The sequence below is a fragment of the Anser anser genome (assembly GCF_964211835.1).
Source record: "Anser anser genome assembly, chromosome: 1".
Classification (NCBI taxonomy): Eukaryota; Metazoa; Chordata; class Aves; order Anseriformes; family Anatidae; genus Anser; species Anser anser.
Genome location: NC_139720.1, coordinates 99,354,284 through 99,382,074, shown reverse-complemented (window position 1 = coordinate 99,382,074; position 27,791 = coordinate 99,354,284). Strand labels below are relative to the sequence as shown.

General features: G+C 43.5%; 1 protein-coding gene and 1 long non-coding RNA gene across 4 annotated transcripts in view; one reads left to right on the top strand and one right to left on the bottom strand.

The window, feature by feature from the left end:
• Positions 1-2,515: 2,515 nt before the first annotated feature.
• On the top strand, positions 2,516-27,017 carry CD58 (CD58 molecule). 3 transcript variants are annotated; one of them, XM_083811666.1, is made up of 11 exons: positions 2,517-2,706; positions 10,772-11,074; positions 11,724-11,978; positions 13,497-13,598; positions 14,450-14,497; positions 14,710-14,742; positions 16,526-16,585; positions 17,259-17,306; positions 17,641-17,676; positions 17,847-17,918; positions 21,893-27,017. In XM_083811666.1, exons 1-10 carry the CDS (start codon positions 2,649-2,651, stop codon positions 17,882-17,884), a joined length of 981 nt encoding a protein of 326 aa, XP_083667792.1. In that variant the 5' UTR covers positions 2,517-2,648; the 3' UTR covers positions 17,885-17,918; positions 21,893-27,017. The 3 variants fall into 3 exon arrangements, with proteins under 3 accessions (XP_083667794.1, XP_083667792.1, XP_083667793.1); XM_083811667.1 differs by having other exon boundaries at positions 2,525-2,706; positions 17,850-17,918; XM_083811668.1 differs by lacking the exon at positions 17,641-17,676 and having other exon boundaries at positions 2,516-2,706; positions 17,259-17,321; positions 21,893-22,669.
• LOC310886724 overlaps positions 24,672-27,791 on the bottom strand; it is a 15,226-nt gene continuing 12,106 nt past the window's right edge. Inside the window, exon 2 of the long non-coding RNA XR_014575440.1 lies at positions 24,672-27,706. This is a non-coding gene — a long non-coding RNA (uncharacterized lncRNA). The remainder of the gene's footprint in view (positions 27,707-27,791) is intronic.

Sequence of the window (27,791 nt, the reverse complement as noted above, 5' to 3'; positions counted from 1 at the left end):
TTTTTTTTTTTTCTCTGTAATCTCAGATTTAGTAATTTCAGGAAACTTTTGATTGTGTCAGCATACTGCAGTGGTCCCTCATGCAAACATAGAAAACCACTCAGTTCCTCTCTGCTTAAAATACTTTTACCAGTAAAGCTATTTTAGTATAAAGTGTTTATTTTTTTAATATATTTTTTTAATTTTGTGAACTTAATTATTCTTAACTACTATTAACTACAGTAATATTAGTTTAGAAAGGTACTGTTGTTACTTCCTATTTTGCTTCCCAGTGACAGTGGTTATAATAGCAGTGGGGACTTCTACACTGATGGAAAGACTTTCGGTCCGCACTAGATTGAAGCATGTTGTGATTCACTTGAGTCAGTCAACAAACAAATGTGATTTTATGTACAAATTCTTTTCATTAAAAATCTGAAAACTGTGCTGTCTGCACATTCAAGCAAATGCTAAAAGTGGAAAATGTCAACTCCCCACCTACAAAGCAACAGCTGGCAGCAACATACAAGCTCTGTGATATCCCCAGCTGCCAAGAGGAAATCTGATCATGGGAAAATTCACTTCGTTTTGAGAGCTATTACTTGGTAAAGGAAACAATGCAGCCTGGGTAGTAGAATGTGACCATAGGGGAAACCAAGTGGGATGTAAGCAAATGATGAATATTTAAAACCAGTTACTGTAGTCTCTGCATTCGAGGGAGGGAATGAAATACTCGCATGGCTTAGCTCACGGTAGTATGCTACGGCTGGATCCACTCCACAGCTGGAATATGTGGTATCACAACTCCTGTATTTTCTGTCCTTTGTCCCTGGGGCAGACACCATAGCTCCAGGATAAAGCGCCCAGACTCCTCCTGTGCACTGTTCCCCGGAGCGACAGAGGAACCGGGTTGAGTTAGCCCAGCAAGAAGTGATTCAAACTCCTGACTTTCAGAAGAGTGTCCTGACTATGACAGAATAGGAGAAAGATGTTGAAGATGGACTTGGCAAGTGCCGGAGGGAAAGCATGGATGAGTCAGACTGGATTCTCAGGAAAGGAGAAAAAAAATGAGTCTTCATTGAGCGCTTTATAGACCTTCTACCTAGCATGACTACATAGGCATGCACAAGAAGGGAGGAAACTGCATCCTTGCCACGTATCCCTGTTGTCTCCCCAAACTGGATGAGCCTAAGGGAGGGTCCCAACCACTGGGCTGAAGTTTCTCACTTTCTCTGTGCCATGAAGCCCTAATTGCTCTCTACAAAGTGGAGCGGCTTCAGCAGGAAGAAGTCAGCCCTGCTTTCAGTGTGTGTGGGTGACCTCCTGTGGTTCCTTCCAGACTAAAATTATCTAAGTAAAAGTGTCTGTTCCCCCTTCAGATTTCTCTCTCCTAGCCCAGAAGATCTCAAAAACCTATAGGAATGCTGTAGTGCCAAGGTGGGAGGCAGCATCCTCCCAGGCAATAAGGTTTCACCCGAAGCCTCTGCCATTTTGGGAGGACATTTTATGTGACAGGAAGGGTAGTCAGCAGCAGGGAGCTGCTTGGTGACCAGTAAAAAGATGGCCATATGAGATTTCTGGTGTAAACACTGCAACTTGGAGCCTTTACATTGTAGGGAGCTGCTTTTTGACCCTTGACAGAGATTGAGAATAGGAGCGAGGACTGAGGGACAGAAAGAGCAGTCAGTGGGTTCCTGTCCCTGAGCAAAAGTAATTTCTGGAGTGGGTCTGACTCTGCGTGGAGCCACTTCTGTGCCATGCAGATAAGCATGTTGGTACAAGCTATCTACAGAGAGTGGCTCAATGTTATTCTGTTATTTTGTAAGGACTGAGACAGCATTGCTCAGCCCAGCCTGCTGTGTCACTCTAGCTCATGCTACAGCCACAGTGACGAGGTAAGGGAGCTCGCAGAAAATCCTAGAAGAAAATTCCTGGAAACTGAACATGCCTCGAGGCTGCAAAAGGTGTGGCTGGACCAGCCAGCTGCTGGGTTTTCCTCATCATAAGGTAATTCACTGTGAGAGCAGCAGGGAGGCTAACATATGCACTCTGACAGCAGCTCACAGCTGTGGGAAGAGAGCTGGAGCATGGATGCTGCTGGAGCAACAATTTTCCGTGCCGATGCTTACTTAGGTTTCCCAAACTGTTGTGGTATTTTCCCTTTCTTCCTTACTAACACGTTGTAGCGTGAAAGGCCAGCCACGAATGAAGGGGAATGTTAAGTTTGTTTGAGTTTTCTGAATGGGCTTTTGAGCAGCTGCCAGCCGAGGAAACCCCTAGGAGTCCAAGCTGGTTTCTCTTTTACTTTTGGCTTTCCCTCAGCTCAGGAGCAAGGGCCACCTCTGGTCACCCCCCTGGGGCAGTGCTAAGGTGACGGCGCGCAGCCTGGAGCCTCACCGGGGCTCGGATTTTAGGGCAGTGGGCTTCAGCTTGAGCCCACTCACCCCAGACCGTGATCACGCCGTCTCCTCAGCCCCCAGCCGGCCAGGGGCCACCCCCTCCCGTTTTCTGGGGGCAGGCGTTTCCTCAGGAGCCGCCACTACCCAGCGGCCCAGCGGTGAAGGGCAGGGCAGGGCCGCCGGGGCGTGCCGGGAGGCGGGCGGCCTGGGCGGGCGGTGGTGGCAGACATTTCCGTTTGCTCTCCGCCTTTGCTGGGGGGTAGAGCAGCGATGAAGCTGGTGGCCCTGCGGGGGCTGGAGAAGCTGCTGGTCGTCTGCTCCCTCTTGGGTGAGTAGTCAGGGGGCGGCCGGGACCCCTCCGGGGGGCCGGGGTGGTGGGAGGCGCGGCGCCGCCCCGTTGGCTGCTCCCCTTCCTCACAGCGGTGGGCAAAGCCTGGTCCCCCCCCCGTCGCCAGGCACCTGACGCCGTCGTTTGTGGGCGTCGGGGTGCCTGGGGGTCTCGGGCTTGCTGTAAACGTGGAGGTAACGGTGAGGGAAGGGTGCAAGAGGGCAGAGCCGCCGGCGATATGAGTTAATTTCTTCCGAAGCAGGCGTTTCGGGGCGAGCTGCTGGGCTCTGCCGCCGCGCTCGTCCCCAGTTCTGCGGTGCTCAGCAGTTCAGAAATATAGGCTCGTTTGTTTAAAGAACAAAAATCCACACACACAGCTACATATATATATATATTCTCGTCATCCCTGCCTACGAAACTGCTGCGTATTTTGTATTCTGTGTGTCTTCTTTCTCAAGGAAAAAAACATCCAATTTCTTTGTCCGTTCCTTTCCATTCCTTTCCATCCATTCCATTTTGTGAAGTAAATTATTAATACTCGCTTGTGGTGAATTACTAAGTGAAAGCCTTCTTAGTCCAAATGGCACCTGTGTGCCTGGGGAGCAGGGAACTTGCCTAGAGCTGTGAACATGAAACTTACAATCAAAACTCATCCATTTGTGAAATTAAAGGTGGATTTACGAAGTTCCATCAGCGACAGTAGCTGCTCATGCTATCTGCGCCAAGCAGCACGGACTGTTCCATTTCTATTGTTTTTTTTTTGTCATTCCTCTAGTCTGTGGCTTTTTGTTGTTGTTGCTCTGGGAATTTCCTGGATGTGCCTAAAATAGAATGTATTACATCTCCTTTTTAAGAAAAGGGCGTCTAAGCAGTAGGTTGTGTTACTGAGTGTTCAGAACAAGTCCCTGAGATTTCCTCCCATGCTATTCCAGAAGTTCAAGAAGCTTCTGTTGTTTAATTACGACTGCACGATACTGTTCTGCAGCCAAGACCTTCAGAGAGCAGGGGACCAGTGGAGAAGCTAAGATGCTGTACACCTGCAGGACTTTCTCTGCATGCAATGGCAGGATTTGAGCCTTAACGCTATTTCCCAAGTTATTCATCTGATCTACAACTATTTTGAAGATAAAAATCTAAATGAGTGTCAGTAATGCATGAGTAATAGAATATCTTCTTGTACATTTGTACGTCTTTTTGTTTTTTCCTTTGTGAAGGTGCATTGGTATCTTACAGAAAGTAAGTTGGCATGCCACAGGTAGTCTGGGCATCGGGGTCCAGGTGCTGTAGACTTACTGAGCAAATGAGAGTCCAAATTCCCAAACAATGTATATTTTAAAAGAAGAGGAGGTGTAAAGAAGAGATGATGCTAATTAGGCAATAGGAGAGGGTAAATGTGGCTGCTAATACAATAATACACTTCTTTGAGGGAAAAAATCATAGCGAGCTGTTTTTCTTTCCTCTCTATAATTCTGTATTAGTTGATTAGTATAAGAGATTGGGAGTACAAATAGAAACTCTCTGCTGGTGGAGACTAAATTACTTGGCAAGATTTCACACCCTCTTTTTGCTTGTATGATTACGTTATCGTTGTTGCCTATGTGTAAATGTTTTTACTGCTGCACGCAGATTTTGTAAAGGTAAAACAACCTGCCATACCCATATAAGAAAATCAAAACTTCAAAAGTCAGACTAGTGTGCCCAAGTGCACGCAGTTAAGTCTTTGGCGTGCAAGTTTTTGTGTAGCCACACTTTGTCTTGGCACACAAGTTTCTGGTCTTGCAAACTGTCGTCACACCAGTATGCTATTTGTGGCGCCTTTTCCCCCGTCCACCCTCGTCTCCTGGATCCCACCCCTTCCATCCCTCCGCCCAGGTTCAAAGTATTGCGCCTCTAGTTTCATGTCTCCAGATAATCCGGAAGAGGGAAGGAGGAAGACGCACAGAGCATAATCCTTCCTGAAGGCTTGCTCCTCCATTGTCCGTGAGCAGCCTGTGACATGCAGCTGGGCTTCGGCATCTTCAGACTCCCTGCTCAACATGTAGGGATTGCTGCTTTTCACAAGTCCCTGCCAGGTTGGGCTTTTGTCTGATAAAGCCACAGATGTGTAATACGATGCTTCAAGAGTAAAGATCACGTTGAGGCCATGAAGGACTTTGGAGGAGAGTGGTTTTGATGGGTCTAAAATCAGTCATTGAAAGTTCAAGCGCAAACTCTGTTCAGTTGCAGAATCCCAGAGAGGGCGTATAAGGAGGAAAAAAAAGGTGGTAGTAGTGACTGTGGCCCAAACCCTGCACCTTGTTGCAGGAACCACAGAGAGATCTTTGTACCCTGCCTATGTGAGGTGGATAAATGGCTCACACACTGGATAAATGCTCTCACACTAGTGGGGACGCTGCGCTGAGCTGCAGACAGCAGCCAAGCCTCTGCTGACTTTAGCAGGGTCAGGACTTTACCCCAAAAGCAGAGGAGATGATGGTGAAGAACTGGATGAGTGAACTACAAGAGTTAGAAGCATTTTATACCTGCCCCGAGGCTCTTCTGAAAGCCGGGAAACTTTCAGTGCCCTGAGCATCAATTCAGTATTACTGATTTTTCAAAAATTTTAATTAATTTAATATTATTTTTTAATTAACTTAATTTTTAATTAACTTAAATATTATTTTTTAATTAAATATTTTTTAAGCAGCATGATTGTTTTTGAATCCTCTGTTTTGCTGGGTTCCTTTTAATGCTTCATGTTCCAGTCCAACTTCTTTTACGCAAATTGGGCTAAGGAGAGACAGTGTGGTTTGCATGAGAGCAGAAGTTACCTTGTACACTGTTGATCGTGGGCTCACAGAAAGATATTTATTAGCAATGCTAATTTTTATTTTATTTTTTTACTTCCTCTAAAAGCAACTGACCCCCAAAAAAAGCTTACCTTCAGTGTGGCTTTTTGTTTCTTCCTCCTTAAGGAGTTTGACCAGTTTTTCTTATTGTAGCTTTAAAATTTCTTTCCTTTCTTTTTCCACACAAATACACGCTCTATGATCATAAAAAATCCGTAACTGCTCGGTATTTTTTTGCTCCGTCTTTCTATTCCCTGAGAGGAGTCACGAGGTGTTGGGATGAATGGGTGGACAAATTCAAGTTGTTTCTGGGAAGTATTTACTTCGGAAGATTGCTAGCACAGATGTTAAGCAGTTTTAAATAGTAGGAACAGAAAAATATTTTCCAGTCACCTGTGCGAAGCAGGCATCTGGTCTCGCAGTTCCAGTTACCTTCCTCCCGAATAAACAGAGGAAGTTCTGAATTTCTTGCAAAGACCAAAAAGATGCAAAACTTCCCCACCCCTGCTTAAAAGCTCTGGTTAAATCGTCGCCTCCGGGGCTGCGGTACTACCTGTGCGCCTGGTAGCCGGAGGCAGCACGGCGAGTTACTTCACTTAGCAGAAGTGAAAACTCGGCGTGAGCCAGGGTGACGGTGAGAACCGCGAGTAGGCGAGGGTTGCTAGTAATGCCATGTGTTTCTAGGCCGTTACACCAGGATTTTCCCCTCCCTGTTACGTTACCGAGTGCGAGAGGGGTGCGAGCGCAGGCACTGACCGCGGCGTTAACCACCGTACCGCACGGCTGCAAGATGCCAGACTGCCTGAAGGGCTGGCGACCTCGTGGATGTTTTTCTCTCGCTGACACCTGCTGTATTGGCCCTGGTGACGGTCTGCTTAAAGATGCCCGTTTAAAGGCATCTGAGTAGAGATGGAGTATTTCTATTGATAGGTTTGTTTAGTGTGGAATGAACAGACCTCTGTAGGAATAAGCTAAAGTAATGCTTTGGCAAAAAGAAAAGTTACCATGAAAGTGAGAGTCCACACCTTCACAGAGAGGAATAGCCTTTCCAGCTTGTAAATGTAGCCTTGAGGATACTTCTGGAAAAAAAAAAGTTTTAGAAGCATCTCCTTACTTTTGTATCAATAGCCAAGTTTTAAAGTTGAGGAAAACTTCCTACAGGTGCACCATCAGTATCCCTGTTGAGATGTGCACAGTACTTGGCTCAGAGCTCCCGTTTCAGATCTTTGAAGAAACAGACCCGGGCTGCACGGTTTTGGGTTAGTCGGATCCTGTCCTTAATTCAGGGGTAAAACTTGAAGTTTTCAGCTGCTTTGCCAGAGATGAGTCAGAGATGGGTAGGGATCTGAAAGTGGTGGAGTCCCCACGCAGTTGCTTGCTCACGCCCCCTCTGTGGTATGGGGTAGAGAACCAGAAGGGCAAAAGCAAGAAAGATGCGTGAGATGAGATAAAGGCAATTTAGTAAGTGAAGGAAAAAATAAAAGGGGGGGAGAGAAACCCCAAATGATGCAGAGAAAGTGAGAAAGAGAGGTTTGTTTTGTTGTGCAAGTGCTGTTTTGCAATAGTTAAAACATTGGTGTGTGTTATCAACACTCTTTTGGTCCCAAACCTAATATACAGCACTGTTTGGGCTGCCGTGAAGAAATTTCTCTCCATGCCAAGCAGACCTAATACGCGAGTGCATGGTAGCAGTGACCACGATGGGGAGGAGGAGGAGTAAGACTGGAGAAATAATGAGAGGACAACGGGAGTGGAAGAGGCATGGGGAGGAAACTGAGGGGGAGCTGAGGGATCTGCGAGGTGCAAGTGGAAGAGGGGAGAGGAACTGAAAAATATTGCTATTATAAAAATGTGTATGTATTTTGAAATAAAATGACAAAAGTTGTCAGAGATTATCACCTTCCACTCAATTCACAAATCTTAAACTGTGAACCTGAACAGCCTGACCGAGCTGGTGTCTGATGCTGGTGGCACCATTGTTCTGGAAGAGCTGGTATTTTAGCCCTCTGCCTTCCCCATTCCTCCGGTTATTTTGGTGGAAATACCCAGGATTGACTAGTCCTTGGCACCACCAAGCTTTTCACCATCTTGCTTGTCCCTGAGCTCTGCTGGGATCCACCTAGTCCTTCTCTGAGTCATGTGCAGAGGTCTTGATAGCTGCTGCTTATAGAGACCTAAAATACACGTACGTACATTTCAGATAGGTACTTGAGACCAGAAAGATTGTAACGATGGCATTAAAATAATAATTAAACAACAAAAAAAGAAATTGGCTTATGGCTGTTCTCTGAAATATCTAAGCTTTACATAGTTCCGAGAAAAGTAGTGAAGAAAATGAAACCAGGTAGACCAATACAATAACGAAGCATTTGTTGCGGATAAATGGGATGTTAAGTTCTCCGTATTCCTTCTGAACAGAACATGTTGACAGGAAGCAGAGAAACACCATTCGTGCTTCTAGGCTTCCGAAAAGAGAGTGAACGAGAAAGTGACGGGCTGCTACTTCTCCCAGCTTGCTCCTGCTCGAGGGCTTAAGTGGAGTGGAGTGGGACATCCGTTCCCATGCTGCATGAAGTAGAGACGAGGGGGATTTAGAAAACATACGATGACTCGTGCTTTCTGTAGAAGCTCTGAGAGCTGTGGTGGAGACGTTGCGCAGTGCTCTGGTGTGAGGTATGAGTTCCTTGTAAAAAGGAAGCTGGCAGGATTGAGCGGTAGGTTGATTTATGTTTTCGCTAGAGCAGGGAAGTAAAGTTGGCTGATCCCTGGTTTTAGCCAGGAGGAGGTGAAGGCTCTCCTGTAAGAATAAGCTCTTCCCTCTCTTGTTCCTGGGAGCCCTGGGTGTCCTTGGGCAGGAGCTCTGGCTCTGTGCTGCCCAGCCTTTGTGGAGGGAGAATGTGTCTTCCTTTCAGCTCTGCATTCCTCCAGTTTCATTTCTGGGCTTGAAGAAGAAACATCTTACCCTCCTAACCCCAGCCTGGCTCTTACGGCTAACTGAAAGACAGCAAAGATGTGGAGAGCTGCCCTGCATCGGCACCTGGGCTTAGGAAGCTGTGGGTGTTTGGCTGAGCAGTGCTGGCTGTCCTTGCTCACGTCCCGTGCCCCCAGCAAATGGCTGCTTTGCTCCCGAAAGAGAGCTGTGTTAGCTTGCTCTTGGCAGCAGCCACCGTGCCTTGGCTTGTGCGTGCTGCAATGTTGAGCCACCACAGCTTGGTCGTGTCTGTTACTGAGAGGCAGAATTTCCCAGTGGCTAGCGCAGGGACTTCTCCACTTCTTCTTCTCCCTAGGCAGTGAGAGAGGACTTCTTGAGGAAAATGCAGTTGCAGAAATCGTCTGTATAAAACAAGAGTCTTGAACAAGACTCCAGGCTTCATCAGATCACAGCAGTGCTTCCACATCCCACCTTCTTGTGCTCTCCAAACACAAGTGTTGGAGCTCTTGGGTTCTCTTTTCTGGAGGTTGATAATTGAGGTGGGTGAATAGAAGTGCTCATACTGGAGCAGTGGGAGCAAGTGAGATGTTTATATCGGCCTGAATGGGACAGAAGACAAAGAAAGAGAGGTGGGTTGTGTTAAAAAGGAGTGGAAGTGATACCTGAGCCCTCTTTACTCTGCCTAGTTTTCCAGTTCCCATGCTTGGAAAAGGCCACAGCACAGGTGCAGATAACAAGCAGTATAAACTAATAGCGTGAGAAGAGTACGTTCATGGGTGAATTGCAAACAAATTGGGTGGTCCGTGAGAAGAAAGGCACGGAGAAGACCTGTGTGTGCAGTTCTCTACCCAGGCACATAGAAATGTCTTTCCCATTTCTTGCCTTCCACCTCCTGTCTGAGAAAGTCTTTGATTCCCTGGTGTGGCTCCAGGCAGAGGAGCAGGACACATAACACACTGGTAAGCATTGCTCTTCACCAGCTGGAAACCCAGTCTTCTTAAGGACTGGCCTGGCTGACCTCCTGGTTTGTTTTTGTTTGGACACGAGATTAGATGAGATAAGATGCGGAGCAAGATGGGCCACAGCTTGCTTTCTGGACTCCTATGCAGTGAAGGGAAGAGATCTGCTCTTTTGATGTAATAAAGCCGTAGTGTCTGCGTTGATTTATGAGCACTACTAAGTATTCATGCCGTGAATCTGAGTCCTTAATGCAAGCGTAGCTTGATCTGACTGTTGACTTGTTTTTATCTATATGGACATACGCTTCTGCCATGGCAATAGTCTTGCGATTTTAAGAGCCACTCAGAGCTACTTGAGAGCAGGAGGTGATTGCTGAAGACAAGCAGGGGCACAGAGGCCCTGCAGAGGGCTCCCTGCCTCCCCTGTCTCTAATCCTGTTGTAGCTAGCAGCTAATCTTAAAGCATCCCTTTTCCAGAGCAAAATTTGGTCTCGTCTGTTAGATCAGTAGATGATTTTCACAAAGGTAACCCTTTTTCTTTTTTTTTTTTTAAGAAAAGTTGGGGAAAATCTCTTATCCCTCATATCTTTTTTTTTTCTTTTTGTTCGTTTCTATTGAATGTCTAGACTTTTGCAGCAGATTATGATTGACTCAAAACTGGTAGTCAGCAGCTGAGATCTCGGCACAGCTCCCGTTCTATGCTTGCAGCTCTGCTAGACTCTCAGAGGTCAGGTTGCCATTTTGCATGTGTCGGCTGTGAAATGAGCTGGCTTAAGTGACATTTTCAAAGGGATTCCGAAGTATCTTCTTGATTTCAGAGCAGGCACTTTGAACGGAGCAGCAATTTTGTGTCAGAAGTGTGCTTTTTACTCTGTGAATATTCAGCTAAATTACGAAGTGTTGGAAAAATTGCAGTTTACATGCTCAGCAGGAGCTCCAGTCTAAGCTTTTTGCAACAAGATGCTGAGATAGATTTTGCTGGCGACAACAGTTCTTCATTTTATCTGTTTCACCAGACCATGGGCAGGAGGCTTAATTCAGATGAATAGATGGAAGGTACTAAACATACAGGAGCTTAGGATAAGGAAGAAGATTGGGACAATGACTATACCTGAGATCAGGGTGTGGGATTTGGATCCATTTCTAATGCCTGTCATGGTTGTGAAGACAGGCTGGGTTTGGGTAATTCTTAACTAACACATACTTCGCAACATCAGTGATGTGCTTTTAACCTCCATTTGAATTTATATGATAAACTGAAATGTAACAGTGCATACAGCATTGGTCAAGTAATAGTTTATTAAAAAAATGTTAAAGCAACCTTTTTCTTTTTTTTTTCCCTATAGCACACATCTACTGTGAAGAGGAAGTGTTTGGCATTTCAGGAGAAAATTTTACTTTTCCAGTAAAATCAGAAAAAAAAATAAACGAAGCTATTTGGACGAAAAACAAAGACAAAGTGGCTGAATGGGAAGGGCAAGGCGAACCAACATATTTTAATTTTCTCCAGGGTAGAAGCTTGCTTAACAAGGAGAGTGGGAACTTGACCATATTTAAACTGAAGAACAGTGATAATGGAACATACACTTTAGAACTTATTTTTAATGATAGAAGAAGTGATTTCTTAACCTTTAGACTCACTGTGTTAGGTAAGTATGGAAGAATTGCACAAAGAATTTGCACCGCTTTGTTCCCTTTTAAGAAGGCTAGGAAGGGGAGTGTTTATTTGTCAGAGAAGCAAACAAAGAGTGGGGGACTGTTTGTCTCCATTGTTAAGTCGCTGAGACACTTTAAACAAATTTTCAAAGGTGGCATCTAGGTTGTGCCCATCGTTGCTCACCTTGGCATGGTGTTCAGAATGTGGGTGAGTGGTACGCTGTGTAGTTTCAGAGAGAAAATCAAGCTCTTTGAGCAAGCTGACCAAGTTACCCTAAGCAGTATACCTCTACTAAAGATGCTTCTGCAGGCATGTCGTATCTTTAAATATTTGTGACATTGTACTGTGCAGGTCTGCGCAGCTTCACTAGTCGTCTTTGGGAAAGATAATTGACTAGTGCGTATATCAAACCTACTGACAACAAACCATGAGGAGTATCAAACCTAGGCATTGAAGAACCAGGAACAGGGCCACTTTTAGAAGTACATTCCTCTTACACATGTGTGCTTCCCCCCCCACCCAAAAAAAGCATTTTTACCTATGTGCTTTTCTTCTGCTAATATTGCTCCAACCCTTGTCCTGTGCTAAAACTCAAGGCAGTGTACAACCGAAGTAATACAGCATGTTTTCTCTCCTTTCAGCTCCCCCTTCTGAACCTCAAATAGGTTGCAACTTGAGTGATGACAACGTCGTGCTAACATGTACAGCAAATTTCCAGAAGCCTCTGAATTATAGTTGGAAGATCACTGGCATAGCAACCACTTTCTCTGTCCAGGATGTTGTGATCCATAAAGGGGATGTTGATACTGGGGGAAAAGCTGCATGTTTCATTGAATACTTCGAAATGAAAAAGAGCTCCGAAATCGCTTTGAGTCATTGTTTTCCAACTTATCAAGGTAATGGGTCGGGTTGTATGTGCAATTCTAAGAGGCTGAATTGGAAAATAGCATGGATTTTGACTAAGATTTCTGTTGACTTCTCAGAAAGCTGAATTGAAAGACTAAAAAGCATCAGAAGCCTTTTGTACTTTTTGACTTTGTAGCGAGTCTGCTACAAGTGTGTTTAAAGGTTGATGAAAGGTACTATGTTGATAGTTTGATCTCCCGGAAAGAAACTTCTTGTAGGGATCTCAGTAAAATAAAACCTTCAGCTTGGACTTGAAATGAGTGATAGAGGGAGATGCCTGGAGAATAGAATAGAATAGTTCAGTTGGAAGGGACCTACAAAAATCATCTAGTCCAACTGCCTGACCCTTTCACGGCTAACCAGAAGTTAAAACATATTACACAGGGCATTGTCCAAATGCCTCTCGAACACTGACAGCCATGGGGCATCAACCACCTCTCCAGGAAGCCTGCTCCAGGGTTTGAGCACCCTCATGGGAAAGAAATTTTCCCTGACGTCCAGGCTGACCCTCCCCTGGCGCAGCGTTGTGCCCTTCCCATGCATCCCATCAACGGTGACAGGAGCAGAGGCTGCACCTCCTCTGCGTTTCCCCTCCTCAGGGAGTTGCAGAGAGCCGTGGGGTCACCTCTCAGCCTCCACAGAACTGGCCCTAGAACTGAGGCCTGCGGAACACCACTGATGACCATCTGCAAGCCAAATGTTGTTCCACTTACTACCACCCGAGAGGAGAAATGTTTTCTGTGCTCTTAAAAGTTCTCTTCTGAACACTCTGGCTTTGTGTAATTAATGCTGGTGACTCTGGTGTTTTTTGTACCGCTTTCCATGCTGTGAAACTAGTCGGTCGCTTCGAGTGAGTCAGCAAGCAGCCATTAGACAAAGTCAGTTCTCATCTACCATGCACATTAGTCAGCAAGCATGATTCTTTTTGTCCTTCACAGACAGATATAGAAAGGAGACGAGAGAATTTTCCTTCTTTAGCTTATTGCTTTGGGCCAGCCTCAGCTGAGCTGCAGGTCAGCTGGAGGCTTCCATTTTTAACCTGGAATGAGAACGTTTGGCACCATCTGGTTTGTGGGGCGTGTAAGGCAGTTCCTGACCAACAAAATTTTCCACTTCTGTGCAAAAGTAATTTCCCTAGTTTTACAATAGGGAATTCTCCCTCCTTCACTGGAGTTGTGTGCTAGAAACCTGTTAGAAATGACAGATTTGCTGAAATTTCATTTGTCTGAGATCTGGCTTGGCTGTTCATAGGCAAAAAAATGGAAGAGCCATCACCTTCCACGTGATGATGTGCCTTCACTGAACTGAGTTAGTTACCGTGTGACTCTTCTGGAGCTGGCTTAGGGTTTTGCTAATAACTAACTCTGGAGCATTAATTTCTTGGGCTTACTTTTTAAAAATTAAATAGCTATAAAATGTACATGGGATATTATTTCTACTGAGATGTGTATCACCTTAAAATGTTGCATTTTAACTAATCAATCGTAATTTATTTTGCTTTTTTAAAGGATACGGATATCAAAAAAGAAGCAGACCTGGGCTTATTACTGCTTTTCTTGTTTGTCCTGCCTTCGTTGGAACTGGGCTACTATTATACATGTTCAAAAGAAGTATGTATGGCATTTCTTAGTTGAGCTCAACGTGCTTTGAGATTATGTTGATAAAAGTTCTGTAGAACGTATGAAAGTTTCTGACCATGGGATGTATTGTAATTAGAAACATGTAGAAACAATGTAGAAACAAGTACAACTTAGACAAAGATTAGTAAATTTGAGGGAGCTAATATACTGAACTTTTCTGCACTCAGATGCTAGGCTTTGTGTACTGGGAAACACTAGTTTGTACTTGCATATTTTTCTCAGACGAGTATATGGTAGACCAGTATTATGGTAGACTTTTGTTGCACATGCACATTGCTGACTGATGCTCAGCTCTGTTATTCAGCAGGTCTGGGTTCTTTTCTGCAGAGATGTTTTCTAGCCAGGTAGAGCTAATGAGGTACTTTTCCATGGGGTGATTGCAACAGATGCACAACTACACATTTGCTTTTTGTTGAACATCACGTGTTTTCGGCCAGCATGTTCCTCCAGGTTGTTGAAATCCCTCTCAGTGGCAGCCCTGCCCTCCAGCATATCTCCTGCTCTCCCCAGTTTGATGTCATCTGCAAATTTGCTTAGGCTGCCTTCTGTGCCCTTGTCCATGTCGTTGATGTTAAACAATATTATGCTTGATATCAACCCATGGGGGATGTCGCTCATACCTGCCATCAGTTAGACTTGAAACAGTTCAACTGTTTTTCCCTTGAAACAACAAAGGTTTGACCACACTTCTCTTGACAATTCTAGAAAATCAACTTGCTGTGCCTCGTTTTGGGGGATGGAGGCTGTCAGCTAGTGGTCCAAAAGCACAAAACTTTAATTCCGTGTGATATCTCCAGATATTTTCCTTTTTTTTGGTACAGAAAGAGCTAAATCTGGAACAGGAGGAGCTGATCAGAGGAGTACTCCAGGTAAGAGAGCTGGACTGTCACAAATGTTTGGAAATCAGACTACTGCTTTAATTTAGTCCCAACTTGTCATTTTTTTTGGTAGCATATAGTCTTTCATTTGACAGATAAAGAAATAAGTTTTCTTATAGGCCTTAGCTGTTTTACAGAGTATAGATGTTTTTTACAGGTCATCAATACACATTCAATATATATATATATGTATTTTATTATAGGAGATCAACATCTACTTGGACACCATAGCGCAGGTAAGAAACCTGTTTCAGGTCATTGCCATTAACAGTCCACAAATATTTCTTCCTATAAATACTTTTGTGGTTTAGTGCTGCTTTTTTTTTTTTTTTTTACTTTTTCACATCACCTGTTGGTTGTAACAAGGAGTGTGATCTGCTCCTTCCTTTTTTGCCATGTGTATGTTTTTGAGGTGATTTTCAGTGTGAGCACACTCAACCTCAGAGTCTCAGTTGAGGGCCAGTAGCAGATAATCGCTTTGCACTTAGTGCATGTGTTAGTGGGGCTGGCAGAATTACTGACAGGAGGCGGCCTGAGCGTTGCCTGATCAGCAGCTCTCTCTGGGGGTGAATTCTGTTTCTGACAATGGAGACTGGGGACCGGCCTCAGGATTAGGGATGGAAACTTGCACGCTATAAAGCAGTCTTTTTGACTGGTTGATTAGAACTGGCTTGTGTGCTGAAATGAGGATGGTTTTTCTTCTCTTTTAATCTTATGTGCCTGCCCCTTTTATATACACTTTTTCTTTCAGAAATTTGATTGTTGTTTTTTTTTAACCCAGTATTCATATCAAGTGCTTAGGGCTAGGCGTGAATGTAATACATTGGGAATAAGTGATGTCCCTATGGAAATGTCTTGCTGGCTTGTCTTGGAATTTGGGCCACCAGCCTTTTTCTCTGTGCATGGAATTTGACTAGGAATGCTGGTATTTCCAGGGGGTGGAAGTTGCTGCTGTGCATTTAGCACGAATTATAATGATGACTGTAAATATAATGATGACTGGTGTTATCACACCAGACTGGCTGGAGTTTGCTGTTAGTTTACCTTGGTTATATCTTGAAAACCTATCTAAGCACTGGCGAAGACATATATGTTGCTAGTCAGTTGTGCAGAACTGCCTGATCCTTGCTTTTGTTGTGCTAAAGGAAAGACTATGGTGCGTGCTTATCTCCTGTGGGCCAAGTTGCAATTGTCTCTCTTTCTTTCTCTAATCCCTTCTAGTTGTTTCAGGAGAAAAAAAAAAATCTGTTAACAGCGCCTTTTGATTCGCTTGTACTCATTTTTTTGCATGCCTGTCTTCTTGTAACAGCCAAGATGAGGCAAGGAGAAAGTAGGTGAAGGAGCTTCTCAAATCTTTCCATTAGTTACCAGTCTGCTGTCCATCCCTGATTTCTTTACATGATGCTCTTCTGCAGGAAGTACAGATTCTCAGCATTGTCTGTATTCCTGTCCAGATCTTCACTTACGTGCCTGCTGTCCATTCTAATCCTGCTTTTCATTTTCTACCTTTTTTTTCTTTAATTTACAGCAAGCAATTAGACTGTTCAGTTCCCTGGTTTGTGGGTGTGTGTATTGAGGGTTGGGAAACTCTGTACAGTGATCAGCTAAGGAAGGGGACAACTCCTTCAGTCTGTTCTCCTTTCACAATATGTGTCTTGGTGCCGGGACCACTGTGGTCTGTTCCTATGAACCAGACTAGATCATCAGCCCCTAAGCACCCAAGCAGATCGGGGTGTACAAGGGAAGACTAAAAAACCCTTTGTCACGGAGGCCACCAGACCAAATCTTTCTCAGTGGGGAATTTCTAGCCATCAGATGTGAGTTCAGTGCCCTTCTGGAGTGTTCTGGAGTAGAATGAACAGGGGTTGCATGTGGGATTCTCAGCCTGGTATCTTACATGAGGTGCTGAAATTAATACAAGGCTGAAGCAGGATGTTTCTTGGGTTGTAAACTACCGTGTCACCTTTGAAGAAATTTTCTGTATGTTTAGTTTAATTTCTTACGTCAATGCTTTTACAGATGGGGAGGAAGAAAAAACTGAAGTAAATGGTGGTGGTAGGCCTGGAAATGATAACATAGGTAAGGAGGCAGTGCCATGAAAACAAAGTTTGGGGGTATTTTTTGTTGTTTTTGTTTTTCCCCTGGGCAAGTCAAAGCTTAAAGATCTTGTCAGCAGGATTTAGGATAAATAATTTAATTTTTCTTTTGATGTTTTCATATATTTGTTAGAGCTATGGTTCTAGCCCATGGTTCAGAGATCTCTGAAGTTCAGAAACTACTACTGGTGGGTTTGAAGAAGATGAAAAAGATTTTAAAAACAAACGTTCTTTTGCTGGTACACTTTAATTGAAATGTGGGCTATTCTAAAGTACATTTGAGTCTGCAAAGAGAAAGTCACAGTGTTAGTGTGACAAATCTAAGAAGTAAAGAAAGGAAATGTGGATTTTCTTCTCAGTTGTATGGCTTCTTATGGCAAATCTGTGCAGCTTAATCATTTTAAGTAAACCCACTTCAGAAAGATTTTGTAAAGCTGTAAACAGATACATAATGCAGATTATGGTTTAGGAACTGAAGTGATTGTTGGTGGGAAGTTAAAATTAATTGCAAAGCCTTCAATACAGGTTTAACATACAAATCATCTGGAGAATATGCTGTATTTGTTCTATAACTGATGAAATTGTCAGTTTAAAGTAGAGTTGCATATTTTGAAAACTGTCGTGCTTCCTCCACACACATTTCTGTTTACCTGCAGCTGCATCTATGCAACCTTCTGACATTGAGGAGGAAGAGACAGAAGCAGGTAAGGAGTGTGATGGTGCCTTAAAACAGGGCAACACAATGGGGGAATTAATTTTACATATGGCCTTTGGCAGTCTAAAACATACTAGCATGTTCTCAGTGCAGAGATTTCCATTCCCCTGTTGGCCTAGACAGACTTGTTGCCTTAGAAACAGTAAGTGTTGGTGGGTAAATCACTAGATGAGAAGTCAGAAAGACCTGGATCCTTGTGTCTGTTAAATAGCACTGAGCAAATACCTTCCCTGGGCTTTAGTTTCCCTCCGTCACATTTCTGGATGTGAAATTATGGGTGGTGTCATGGGTTTCTGAGTGTGTTCTGTGCTTGGCCTTTGCAGCATCCGGAAGGGGACATGAGGACACTGTGGAGCCAGGTATGGAGGAAAGAGGGGATATGTTTTGTGTTGTGCCTGTGGGGACTGTTGGTCAGGGCTGTTATTGTGGCGGACAGTTAATGGCCCAGGTCTTGGTGGGCTTACTCTTGTTCCATCTTGGGGGAGTGGGGTGAGCTCTGGGATTGTCTGAGCATTGTCTGTCACCCTAGCAGATGTTGCCCAGGATGTGGAAGATGGAAAATGCTAGCATCTGAGCAGCTGTTCCCCCATCTGTGAATCAGGTATGTGATGGTGAGGCTCACCACGCCTCAGGAGAGCATGCAGACTGGTGCAGAGTGCTGGAGTGGCAGTGCTGGGCCAGGCTGTGTATGTCCACAGTGCCTTTTTGCTCAAGTAGAAAGCAGCGTGAGACTCATGGGGAGGGGAGGGGTGACAACTTATTGCTTAGGTGTGCAGGTGTGTTTTCTTTTGTCATAAAGAATGCTAAGTGTACTTAACTTGTGTTTTTCGTGTGGTTGTGCTTGTTTTTAAACCTACAAGGCTGTGGTGGGAAAGCTCTTCAAAGTAAACAGACTAGTGAGCCTGAGAACTTTATACATGGAAAGAGAAAACTGGTTATTACTCTGTACGGGGAAATAGTTTATCAATGCTACATCTTAGTAGTGAAATTCAGGCAGCAACGATGCAATATTTCTTACAGTTATTTCATATTGCTTGAGTTAGTTAACTCCTTTAATCAGTTACCAGTTCTGTATGCTGTATTTTCAATGGGAGCATAGCAGGCCTCCATTTACACTTCTCCAAAGCTGTTTTGCCCACTCAATCTGTTTTCTGTGGTATGTGTGCACACCAAAACATCTGTCAGGTCACACAGCTGCTTCTTGGAGTACATCAGCATGGGGAACATCAAGACTCATGTTAGTCCCGCTCCAAATCTGAATTTGATGGCTCCCAGGGGATATAGTTGAAGTGCATGTAGCTAGCTTAGAAAGAATTTCAATTGAGTCATATAAGATTTCCAGAAATAAGTAAATATGTAATAAAACTCTCATTGTTGGTCTGTCTGTGAAGCTTACGCTGGTTAAGATGATACTGAGGACCATTTCTGAACTTTCAGTGAGGACAATTAACTTCTGTAGGTTTGAGAGACTCACTGTGATGTCTGACTACAGTAAATGCTTTACTCTGACTCTAGGGAGCTTTGTTTTTTGTGTTGATGGGTGAAAATTGTTCCGTGTGGACTATAACTGATAGGATGAGCTGAGCCAATCTAGCAGTTTACTATCACTAAAAGTGGAGGTCTTGCTCCTTGGGCCTGCTCTGATGTTTATCACACGCCTCCGTGAGCCATGTTAGCAGGAAACTGACCCAGCAGAAAAACAAATTGCATTATCTTCTGCTAGATTAACAGGCTAAATCTGATCATAAAGGGCTTTGGTAAGCACTGGGCTAGCATACTGGAGGAGATGGGGCACTGGTCAGCGATGGATGCAAAGGGAGGGAGGGAGGGAGGGAAGGCAGGAGGCATGTGGGGGGCTGTTGTAGTGATAGCAGGCCATCAGCATATGCATAAAATAACAGCATTGAATGGTTACTTTCTCACACTATAAAGCTTTGCTGTGCTTTCAGCGTGCTGTAGGACAACCACAGTTTAACTGAGAATAAGCCTGGTGGCAGAGATCATGGACTGTTGTCACAGAGCTTAAGTCTTTGACAGTGCAGGTGGTTCTACGCAGAACTAGTTAAAAAGCGCTTGACAAATAAAATGTCTCTTTAAAAAAAAAAATTGGATGCATGTGAAATTAGGTAAGCTGTAGCAAACTGGGTGAGGGGGAAAAAGGAATGGATGGAAAAAATTGTTTTGAAACTTGTGAAATTAAAAGGTTTGTTTTCAAATTTATTAGCTGGGACACCAGAAACTTTTTGTTTTGAAATTTTAGATCTGACTTAAATGTTTAAAGTGGTTTGAAAGCTTTTATGAAATGCATACTATATGCCAGTGTGAATTGAAGCATTTTTGTTTGGAAATAAGTTAAATTTGCAGATTGACTGAAAATAATTTTCATTTCCTCAAGAGAAAAGGAAGAACGTTGTTTTGTCTGTCATACAGCCCTTGGTTAAGAGTTGCGGATGTGGGTGTTTCATACTGGCTTCTTCTTTTTGAGATGTAGAACAGTGTTCTCCAAACTTTTTTGATTATGCATCCTACCAGTAAAATAATTTGAGCATGTGCCCTCAATATATGCATATTTATTTATAAATTATATACATGTACTACTTTAGTAATAAATTATGCACATTATAAAACAAGCACAAAAATCGAAGATAAAAAGGGATTAGATGATAATAAAATTTGTTTATTAGTGGTACAAAAATATTTTCTTTCTACGTCAGTGGTTTGTGTTGCACCCTCTAGGTGCACCCTACTTTAGAGATCACTGATGTAGGTACTCAATATAAAAATTCTCAAAATGTACAGGAATGTGGAAGTTAGTGGCACCCGAGTGCTGCATTTTTCTGTTCTGCCAATTTTGATTATTCTGTTAAATTACAAGCCAAGCAATTATATTCAAGTATTTGCTGAAGACTTTGTTGAAAAGGGAAGAAATCTCAGAAAGTGCAGAAACATGGATGGGTGCAAGGATGGGAGTGAGATAGGAATGAGGATAAGAAAATTGATTCTGTGATGCAGAAGAAATTGTCAAGGAAACAGGCATGAAACAAGGAAGCAGACTTGAAACAGGGCTGATTAACTGACAAGGAAGCTGTGCTATCTTGGAATAACTCAGTTGGATCCTGTGAGTTGCCAGTGAAGAAATACTGAAGACCAAATGAGGTAGTCAGTGTATAAATACCAGGGCTATGTTACGTGCTGCTTTGAAAGGGCACCTACTTCTCTATGCTGTGCTTCTAGGTCATGCTTAAAGACTCCTCATCTGATGTAATAGTTATGTCGTATTGTGTCTGTGTGGCACAACAGAGGAAGACGTCAGAAGTAGCTGTACTGTTTTTGGTGTTGTTTGCAAGCAGTGTGACACATTTTACATGTTGTGTGGGGAGTGTGAAGCCTGTTGCTTATCAGAACAGCTATAAAATGAGAACAGTAATCTCATTCAGGCCTCCTCACTGCACAGATACAAGCAAATAACAGCTCCCCCTCCGCCCCAAAAACAAACAAAACAAATGGCTCCTCTATCACTCTCCTTAGTTTCGTAATCAAGCTGGTGTAAGTCAGCTGCAGGTAAGGCAGTAACCCTGCTTGGACTTTAAGGATACAAGCCATAAAAATATTTCAGGCCCATCCAGGAGCCCTGTGAGACCCAAACTAGGTATATCTTTCTTCTTATCCTCTATTGAGAGGATTGCCATGTGTCACCATGTGATGCTCTCCTAGACTGCTTCCAGGCATCCTGTCCTAGGTTGGAGTGATGCTGAGCTAGAGACTGCTGGAAGAGAGAAGTAATGCTATGATAACTGGAGCAAAGACTGAGTTGCACAGTGCCTTGGTATGTCCAGGTGATTTCCCTTACACTGTTGCTGCGTGTGCACCATCAGGGAAACACTGATGTAAGAGGGCCTTGTGTATGCGTTGTTTAAAATCAGCCTGGTTATAGGTTGATGCCTGTTGCATGCAGTGAGTTAGGCTGAGCATGTAGCCTTGAAATTCCTGGATTGTAACTTCCTGCACTGTAATTTCACTTTGTCTTCAGTTTCCCTGCTTGTCAAATAAGAACTCTATGTTTATTCCTCAGAAAAGCAAAACAAAACAAACAAAAAAACCTCGCACCTCCAAAAGCACCTGCCATTGCTATGTGGAAAGAATAGCAGCAGCGTTGCATGGATGTGTTGTGCACAGCTGGTATAAAGATCATAAACCTAAATCTTGGCGTAAAAGTGGTGTCTTAGGGGCATAGTTATCTGATCCAAAGTCATAGAGTCAGAACAGGCTTGCAGGTTGCAAGCTGCTTAGCAGATGGCTGGCAATAACTGGTAAATGTTCTTAACTTGCTCCAGTTGTAAAGCAGCATCTCTAAGCTTAAACAGATTATTGTGTGTGGTAAGCGGCTAGAGCCTACCAGATAACCATGGGTCAAAAAGCTGCTGTAACTGGATTGTTTAGGATCATGTGGCAATGTCTTAATTCACTGTCACGCTGTATTAGTGTTTTAAACCTGCAGTATTCTTGTATAACTAGTACAATTTCTAGAAGAGAAGACATAATGTTTTACTTGTGGATTTTTTTCTTTTGTTCCAGAATCTTACGCCATAAGTAATTGACTTGTGGACCAAACAATGTTTTGACCTAATGGGAGAGAATTCAACAGGGGAAGAGCCACTATCTTTTTCTCTTGGAGGTTTTCCAGAAATACTGAAGTCATCTGCAAAGAAAAGTTTTGAAGGCTAGTTGAGCTGAGGAAAAACTGCTTGGTTTTCTTTCCTCATAATGGATAGCCTCCTTTTCTTCATGCTGCATGAAGATAAACAGCTTGAGTCATGAGCAGCAATCTCTACTGTACAGTTCCGTATCAGTTTTTAATGAACAGCACTCTACTAACAAAAAAATGAAGAGCCAAGGATTTTTTTTATAACTGTTATGTAGAACCATCAAAAGAACCATCAGAGAGCCCAGGCTGGAAGAGACTTTGAAAGATCATCAAGAATAACCTTTTGAAGATGGCAGCCTTTTAGATACTAAAGATGGTTTATTTATCCACGTTCAAATATATAGATCAAAAACTAATTAGCTTTCTGTGCAACTACTGGATCAGTGTATTTTACAGTCAGAAGAGAGAGAGTTCATCCTTCAGAAGTTCCAGATGGATCGAAATTTGAATTTGCTAGTTTGGGTTCCCCAGCAGGAACTCAGTGATCCAGACAAGTACTCTCAAAGAAAATTATCTCATGGAGTCAACAGAAGACTGGCAAGCTGTGATCATTTCCAGTGGTGGTTGTCTTTAAGATAGAGCTACAACTCAATTTATTCTTGCATTAGAACAAACCTGCCGCTGTTAACACTGTTTTGTTTTTCCGACCTTGAACTTCTGATATTCTTTGCACTTTCAGCTTTCTTTTATGTCTTAACTACTGTTTCACATTATTCCAATAGAATGTCAGTCTACCCATTTCTAAAGAATAGTAACATGCTTTTGTCTCCAGCCATGAGCAAACTAAAACTTGAAAACTGAGCTCATACAAATACTGAAGCTCAAAAAGAAACAAAGAGAAAAGAATACCATGTATTAGTGTTTTCAAATCATCAAGCTGTGGAGCGTGTTTCATGAACTCTGCATGCTGGATGTGTTTATTGAAGCTTGAAAGCCATTGCAGTTGATTTTGAAATGTGTGTATGTAAATAATCACGAAGGTTTGTCAGTGATAACCAGAGATCAGAAAGTTCTCTTTTTGTCTTCCTTATTGGACCGAGCATTTATTGCAAGGCAGGGATCAAATTCTCCTCTGTGTAGTGGTGTAGGAGCATCCATGCTGTTAGTAATTAAGTAATTACTCAAGACTTCTAGCTGTGGTTGGCTAGAAGTGGAAGGGATTTCTGGCATATTGCCAAGTTCTGCTATGCTGCCTTGTCTGTATAATACTCAAGCCAAATCGTTGATCAAATCTCTGTGTCTGCTTTTGGTACCTGCAATCATGTTTAATGAATCAGTCCTGCGTGGTGCAATGATAAGGCCTCAATTTTACGAATGAGGTGGTGAGAAGACTAGCAACAGAAAGGAGCCTATAGCAGTATTAGAAATTATAGGTAAAATTTAAGTTAGGTGGGACCTCAGGAGTTCATGTAGTTCAAACGCCTGCTTAAACCTGGGTCAGCACTGAAATAAGACTAAGTTACTCTGCTTCACCTAGTCTGGTCTTGAAAACCTTCAAAGATGGAGACTGCACAGCCTCTCTGTCAACCCCTTTCACTGTCTGACTTTCCATGTTGAAAAACTATTTCCTTATATCCAGTGTGAATCTCCGTTGTTTCAACTTTAGTCCATTATCTCTCATCTTCCCACGGGGTATTGTTTAAAAAAAAAAAAAAACTGTCACCATCTACTTGATCATCTTGTAGGTATGGGAAAGCTGCTGTTAGTTACCCCCTAAAGCCTGCTCTTCTGCAGGTGTGAGCTTCTCCTCACAATGCAAATGCTCTAACTCTCTGACCATCTTGGTCAATCTTCACTGAACTTGCTCTAGTTTACTGATGTCTGTCTTGTTGAAGGGAGCAAAAACTGGATGTGCCACTCCAAATGCAGTCTAGTGAGTGCTGAGGGGGATAATCATGAAATTGTAGAATATCCTGAGTTGGAAGGGACCCACAAGGATCATAGAGTCCAAATCCTGGCTCCGCACAGGGCAATCTAAGAGTTAAACCATATATCTAAGAGCATTGTCCAAATATTTCTTGATCACTGACAGGCTTGGGGCCATGACCACTTCCCTGGGGACCTTGTCCCAGTGCTTGACCACCCTCTCAGTGAAGAATCTTTTCCTGATATCCAATCTGAAGTTCCCCTGACGCAGCTTGAAGCCATTCCCTCATGTTTTCTCACTGGTCACCAGAGAGATCAGTACCTCCCTCTTCACTCCCCCTCATGAGGACATTGTAGACAGCAATGAGGTCACCCCTCAGACTCCTCTAATCTGAACAAATCAAGTGTCATCAGCTGCTCCTCATAAGTCACTAACCTGAAGTTACTGGCTGAGCTTCTGTTGAGACATCCCAGGAAGCTGTTGGCCTCGGCTGCCAGGGAGCACTGCTGGCTCATTTTCAGCCTGATCCTTACTAAAAGAAGGAGGAAAAAAAGAGAGGAACCTCATGAAGTTCAACAAGGGCAAGTGCAGGAATAGGGAGGAACAACCCCATGCACCAGTACAGGCTGGGGACTGAATTGCTGGAGAGCAGCTCTGCAGAGAGGGACATGGGAGTCGTGGTGGACATCAGGCTGACCACGAGCCAGCAGTGTGCCCTTGTGGCCAAGAAGGCCAATGGTATCCTGGGCTGCATTTGGAAGAGTGTTGCCAGCAGGTCAAGGGAGGTGATCCTGCCCCTCTATTCAGCCCTGGTGAGGATGCACCTGGAGTATTGTGTCCAGTTCTGGGCTCCCCAGTACAAGAGGGACATGGAGCTGCTGGAGCGAGTCCAGAGGAGGGCTATAAAGATGATGAGAGGAATGAATGGAGCACCTGTTGCACAAGGACAGGCTGAGAGAGCTGGGCCTGTTTAGCCTGGAAAAGAGAAGACTGAGGGGAGACCTCATCAATGCGTGTAAGTATCTGAGGGGAGGGTGTTGGGAGGAAGGAGCTGGCCTCTTTTCGGTTGTGCCCAGCAGCAGGATGAGAGGCAACAGACACAAACTAAAGCACAGGAAGTTCTTGTTGAATATGAAGGGGCACTTCTTTACTGTGAGGGTGACAGAGCACTGGAACAGATTGCCCAGAGAGGCTGTGGAGTCTCCTTCTCCAATGATATTCAGAACTTGCCTGGATGCCATCTTGCACAATGTGCTCTGGGTGATCCCACCTGGCAGGGGGGTTGGACCAGGTGATCTCCAGAGGTCCCTTCTAACCCCAGCCATTTTGTGATTCTGTGAAGTCTAGTTATTTCATCATCATAGAAGGCAGTCAGGTAGGTTAGGCATGACTTACCCTTGGCAAATATAAACTGACTCTTCCCAGCTCATTTTTCTTCACAAGCCCAGAAATGTGTCCCAAAAGAACCAGTTACGTGGTTCTCCCAGGGCTGCAAAGGAGACTGTAGGTTTCTAGGTTGACCTTTTGGACCTTTTTAAGATGGATGCAACGATTTCATTTTTTTTAGTTGTCAGGGGCTTCCCCAATAGCCATGGCCTGTGATGATAACACTTTCAGAGTGATGTCAGCCAGCTCTCACAGCACCCTTGAGCATCCTGTGGACTAGTATGGATCAAGTTCTCAGGTAATCCCTGACTGGTAGTTTTTCCTGAACTCTTTGACTAAGCTCAGAGCCTATGAGATCTTGTTAATGAAGACGAGGCAAGAGGTGTATTAACTAAGTCTTCCATGTCCAATATCCCTAAATCACCCACCTAATTCAGGAATGGGCCCACACTTTCCTTGTTTGTTTGATTACAGTTAATATAGCAGCAGATCCTGCACTTGTTGATGTCCTTTGAAAGTCTCAGATATAGTTGAGTTTTGGCTTTCCTGAAAGCATCCTTACCTGAACAATCAGTGTTCCTAAATTCTGTCTCCATATATATATATATATATATATATATATATACACGCGTGTGTGTGTGTGTATATATATATATATATATAATTTTTGGTGCCAAATCTGTGTCAGGAGTTGCCTGCTTAGCAAAGCTGATCTTTCAATTTGCCTGCCTATTTTCCTGACCCTCTGGACAGGCTGTGCTCATGCTTGGAGAAAGTCTTTGTTAAAGACCTTCAGGCTTTCTTGAGTTCTTTCGGTCTTCAGTGCTGTCTCTGAGATCCTGCCTACCAGCTGCCTGAAATTTGCTGTAATGTCATAGTCTGTAAACTTGCACAGAAGACTAGTTCTTCCTACTTGCTTTCCATGCTGCATACATTTGTGTATGTGCCTTTGAGATGGGCCTCCTTTTGCCCCTTCTTTTCATTTTTTTTCTTCTAAGGTTCCAGTCACCCTGTATCTTTTACTTTGGACCCTTGTCTAGTACTACCTAACTGTGGGTTGTGGGCTCCCTTGCCATCATTCGTATTTCAGAGTTTTCCTCATGAAGTTGGCCAGCCTGTTGACAAAAATGTTTGTTTGTTGACAAGCTCTGCAGGACTTTTAAGCTCCTCCTGTGTGCTTTTGCTGGTACTGAAACCTAATTAATAGTTACTAACAGTATGAGGAGGATCTATGATCACCAAGCTGAATGGTGCAGTTGATACAACAGAAGGAAGGGATGCCATCCAAAGGGACCTCAACAAGCTAATATGGTTCAACAAGCCCAAGTGCAAGGTGCTGTAACTGGGTCGTGGCAATCCCAGACATGAGGACAGACTGGGAGAAGAACTCATTGAGAGCAGCCCTGCAGAGGACTGGAGAGTGCTGGTGGATGAAAAGCTTCACAAAGATGGTCAGAGGGCTGGAGCACCTCTCCTATGGAGAAAGGCTGAGAGAGCTGGGGATGTTCAACCTGGAAGGCTCTGAGGAGACCTCCTTGAAACCTTTCAGTACTTAATGAGGGCTTATAAAAACAGATGGAGAGCGACATCTTACTCAGGCAGATAATGACAGGACAAGGGGGAATGGTTTTAAACTACAAGAGGGGAGATTTAGATTAAAGGTTAGATCTGGGCCATCTTTTACTGTTGACTGTAAATATGTTTTTATAATTTATTAAAAAAAAATGTATAACGATGTAAAATATTCCAGTGTCTTTTGTGATGTATACGTACACGTTTTATTTAATCTTAAAAGTCAGTAAGTGATTCCCAAAAGTTCTTTAATCCAGAGCACTTTATTTATTTATTTAAGTCACAGCTCCTGAGCCAAACATTCTTCTCCACTGCACCTTCAACAGGTTCCTTCAACAGGTTTACAGGATGATGCTGTCTGCTTAGGTGCTTTTTAACAAGTTTTCAGGCGAAGATGTCCTCTGTCACGTATGTGGTGTTAAGGGCAGGCATACAGCTTGTTTCCTGCTTGGCTTTCTTTCTGTTGTTATTAATATGAGAAATAATGCTCCAAAAAAGTTTGAAGGGACTGGTAGAAATTCCTCCCAGAAAATAAACCAGTTCGTGTAATACACTCCGTTTAGCCTGTGCATTTTAATACCAAGCAGCACACGAAAGTCTTAAAGGGTGTGGTTTTGAAAATTCCTTGGTACCTCGTATCATCCACTTTGTTTCCAAAGCAAGGAGTGACAGCCTAGTGAACAGTTTTAGCTAATTAACCACAGTTGTCAGAGAAGAGTTCGGCGTAATTCTTGGAACTTCGGAGCTTTATCAGAAGCACAGAAAACAGCTGCTCTTGCAGGCTGATTTAAGACCAAGAGCTCCAGCCTCTGCCAGCTTTCTCCCACTCACTTTGCACAGTGCCTCTCTTTGAACATCTCTGCAAAAATGAATGAAGAAGAAACTTTTTTTTTTTCCAGTGAAACAGCTATGCCTAAACTTATCTTGCAATTAATACAAAAATG

Coding starts and splice junctions, on each gene's coding strand:
- CD58 (XM_083811666.1), top strand. CDS start 2,649: ATGAAGCTGGTGGCCCTGCGGGGGCTGGAGAAGCTGCTGGTCGTCTGC. Junction 11,979..13,496: donor TTGTTTTCCAACTTATCAAG/GTAATGGGTCGG, acceptor GCTTTTTTAAAG/GATACGGATATCAAAAAAGA. Junction 17,677..17,846: donor TGAGGACACTGTGGAGCCAG/GTATGGAGGAAA, acceptor CTGTCACCCTAG/CAGATGTTGCCCAGGATGTG.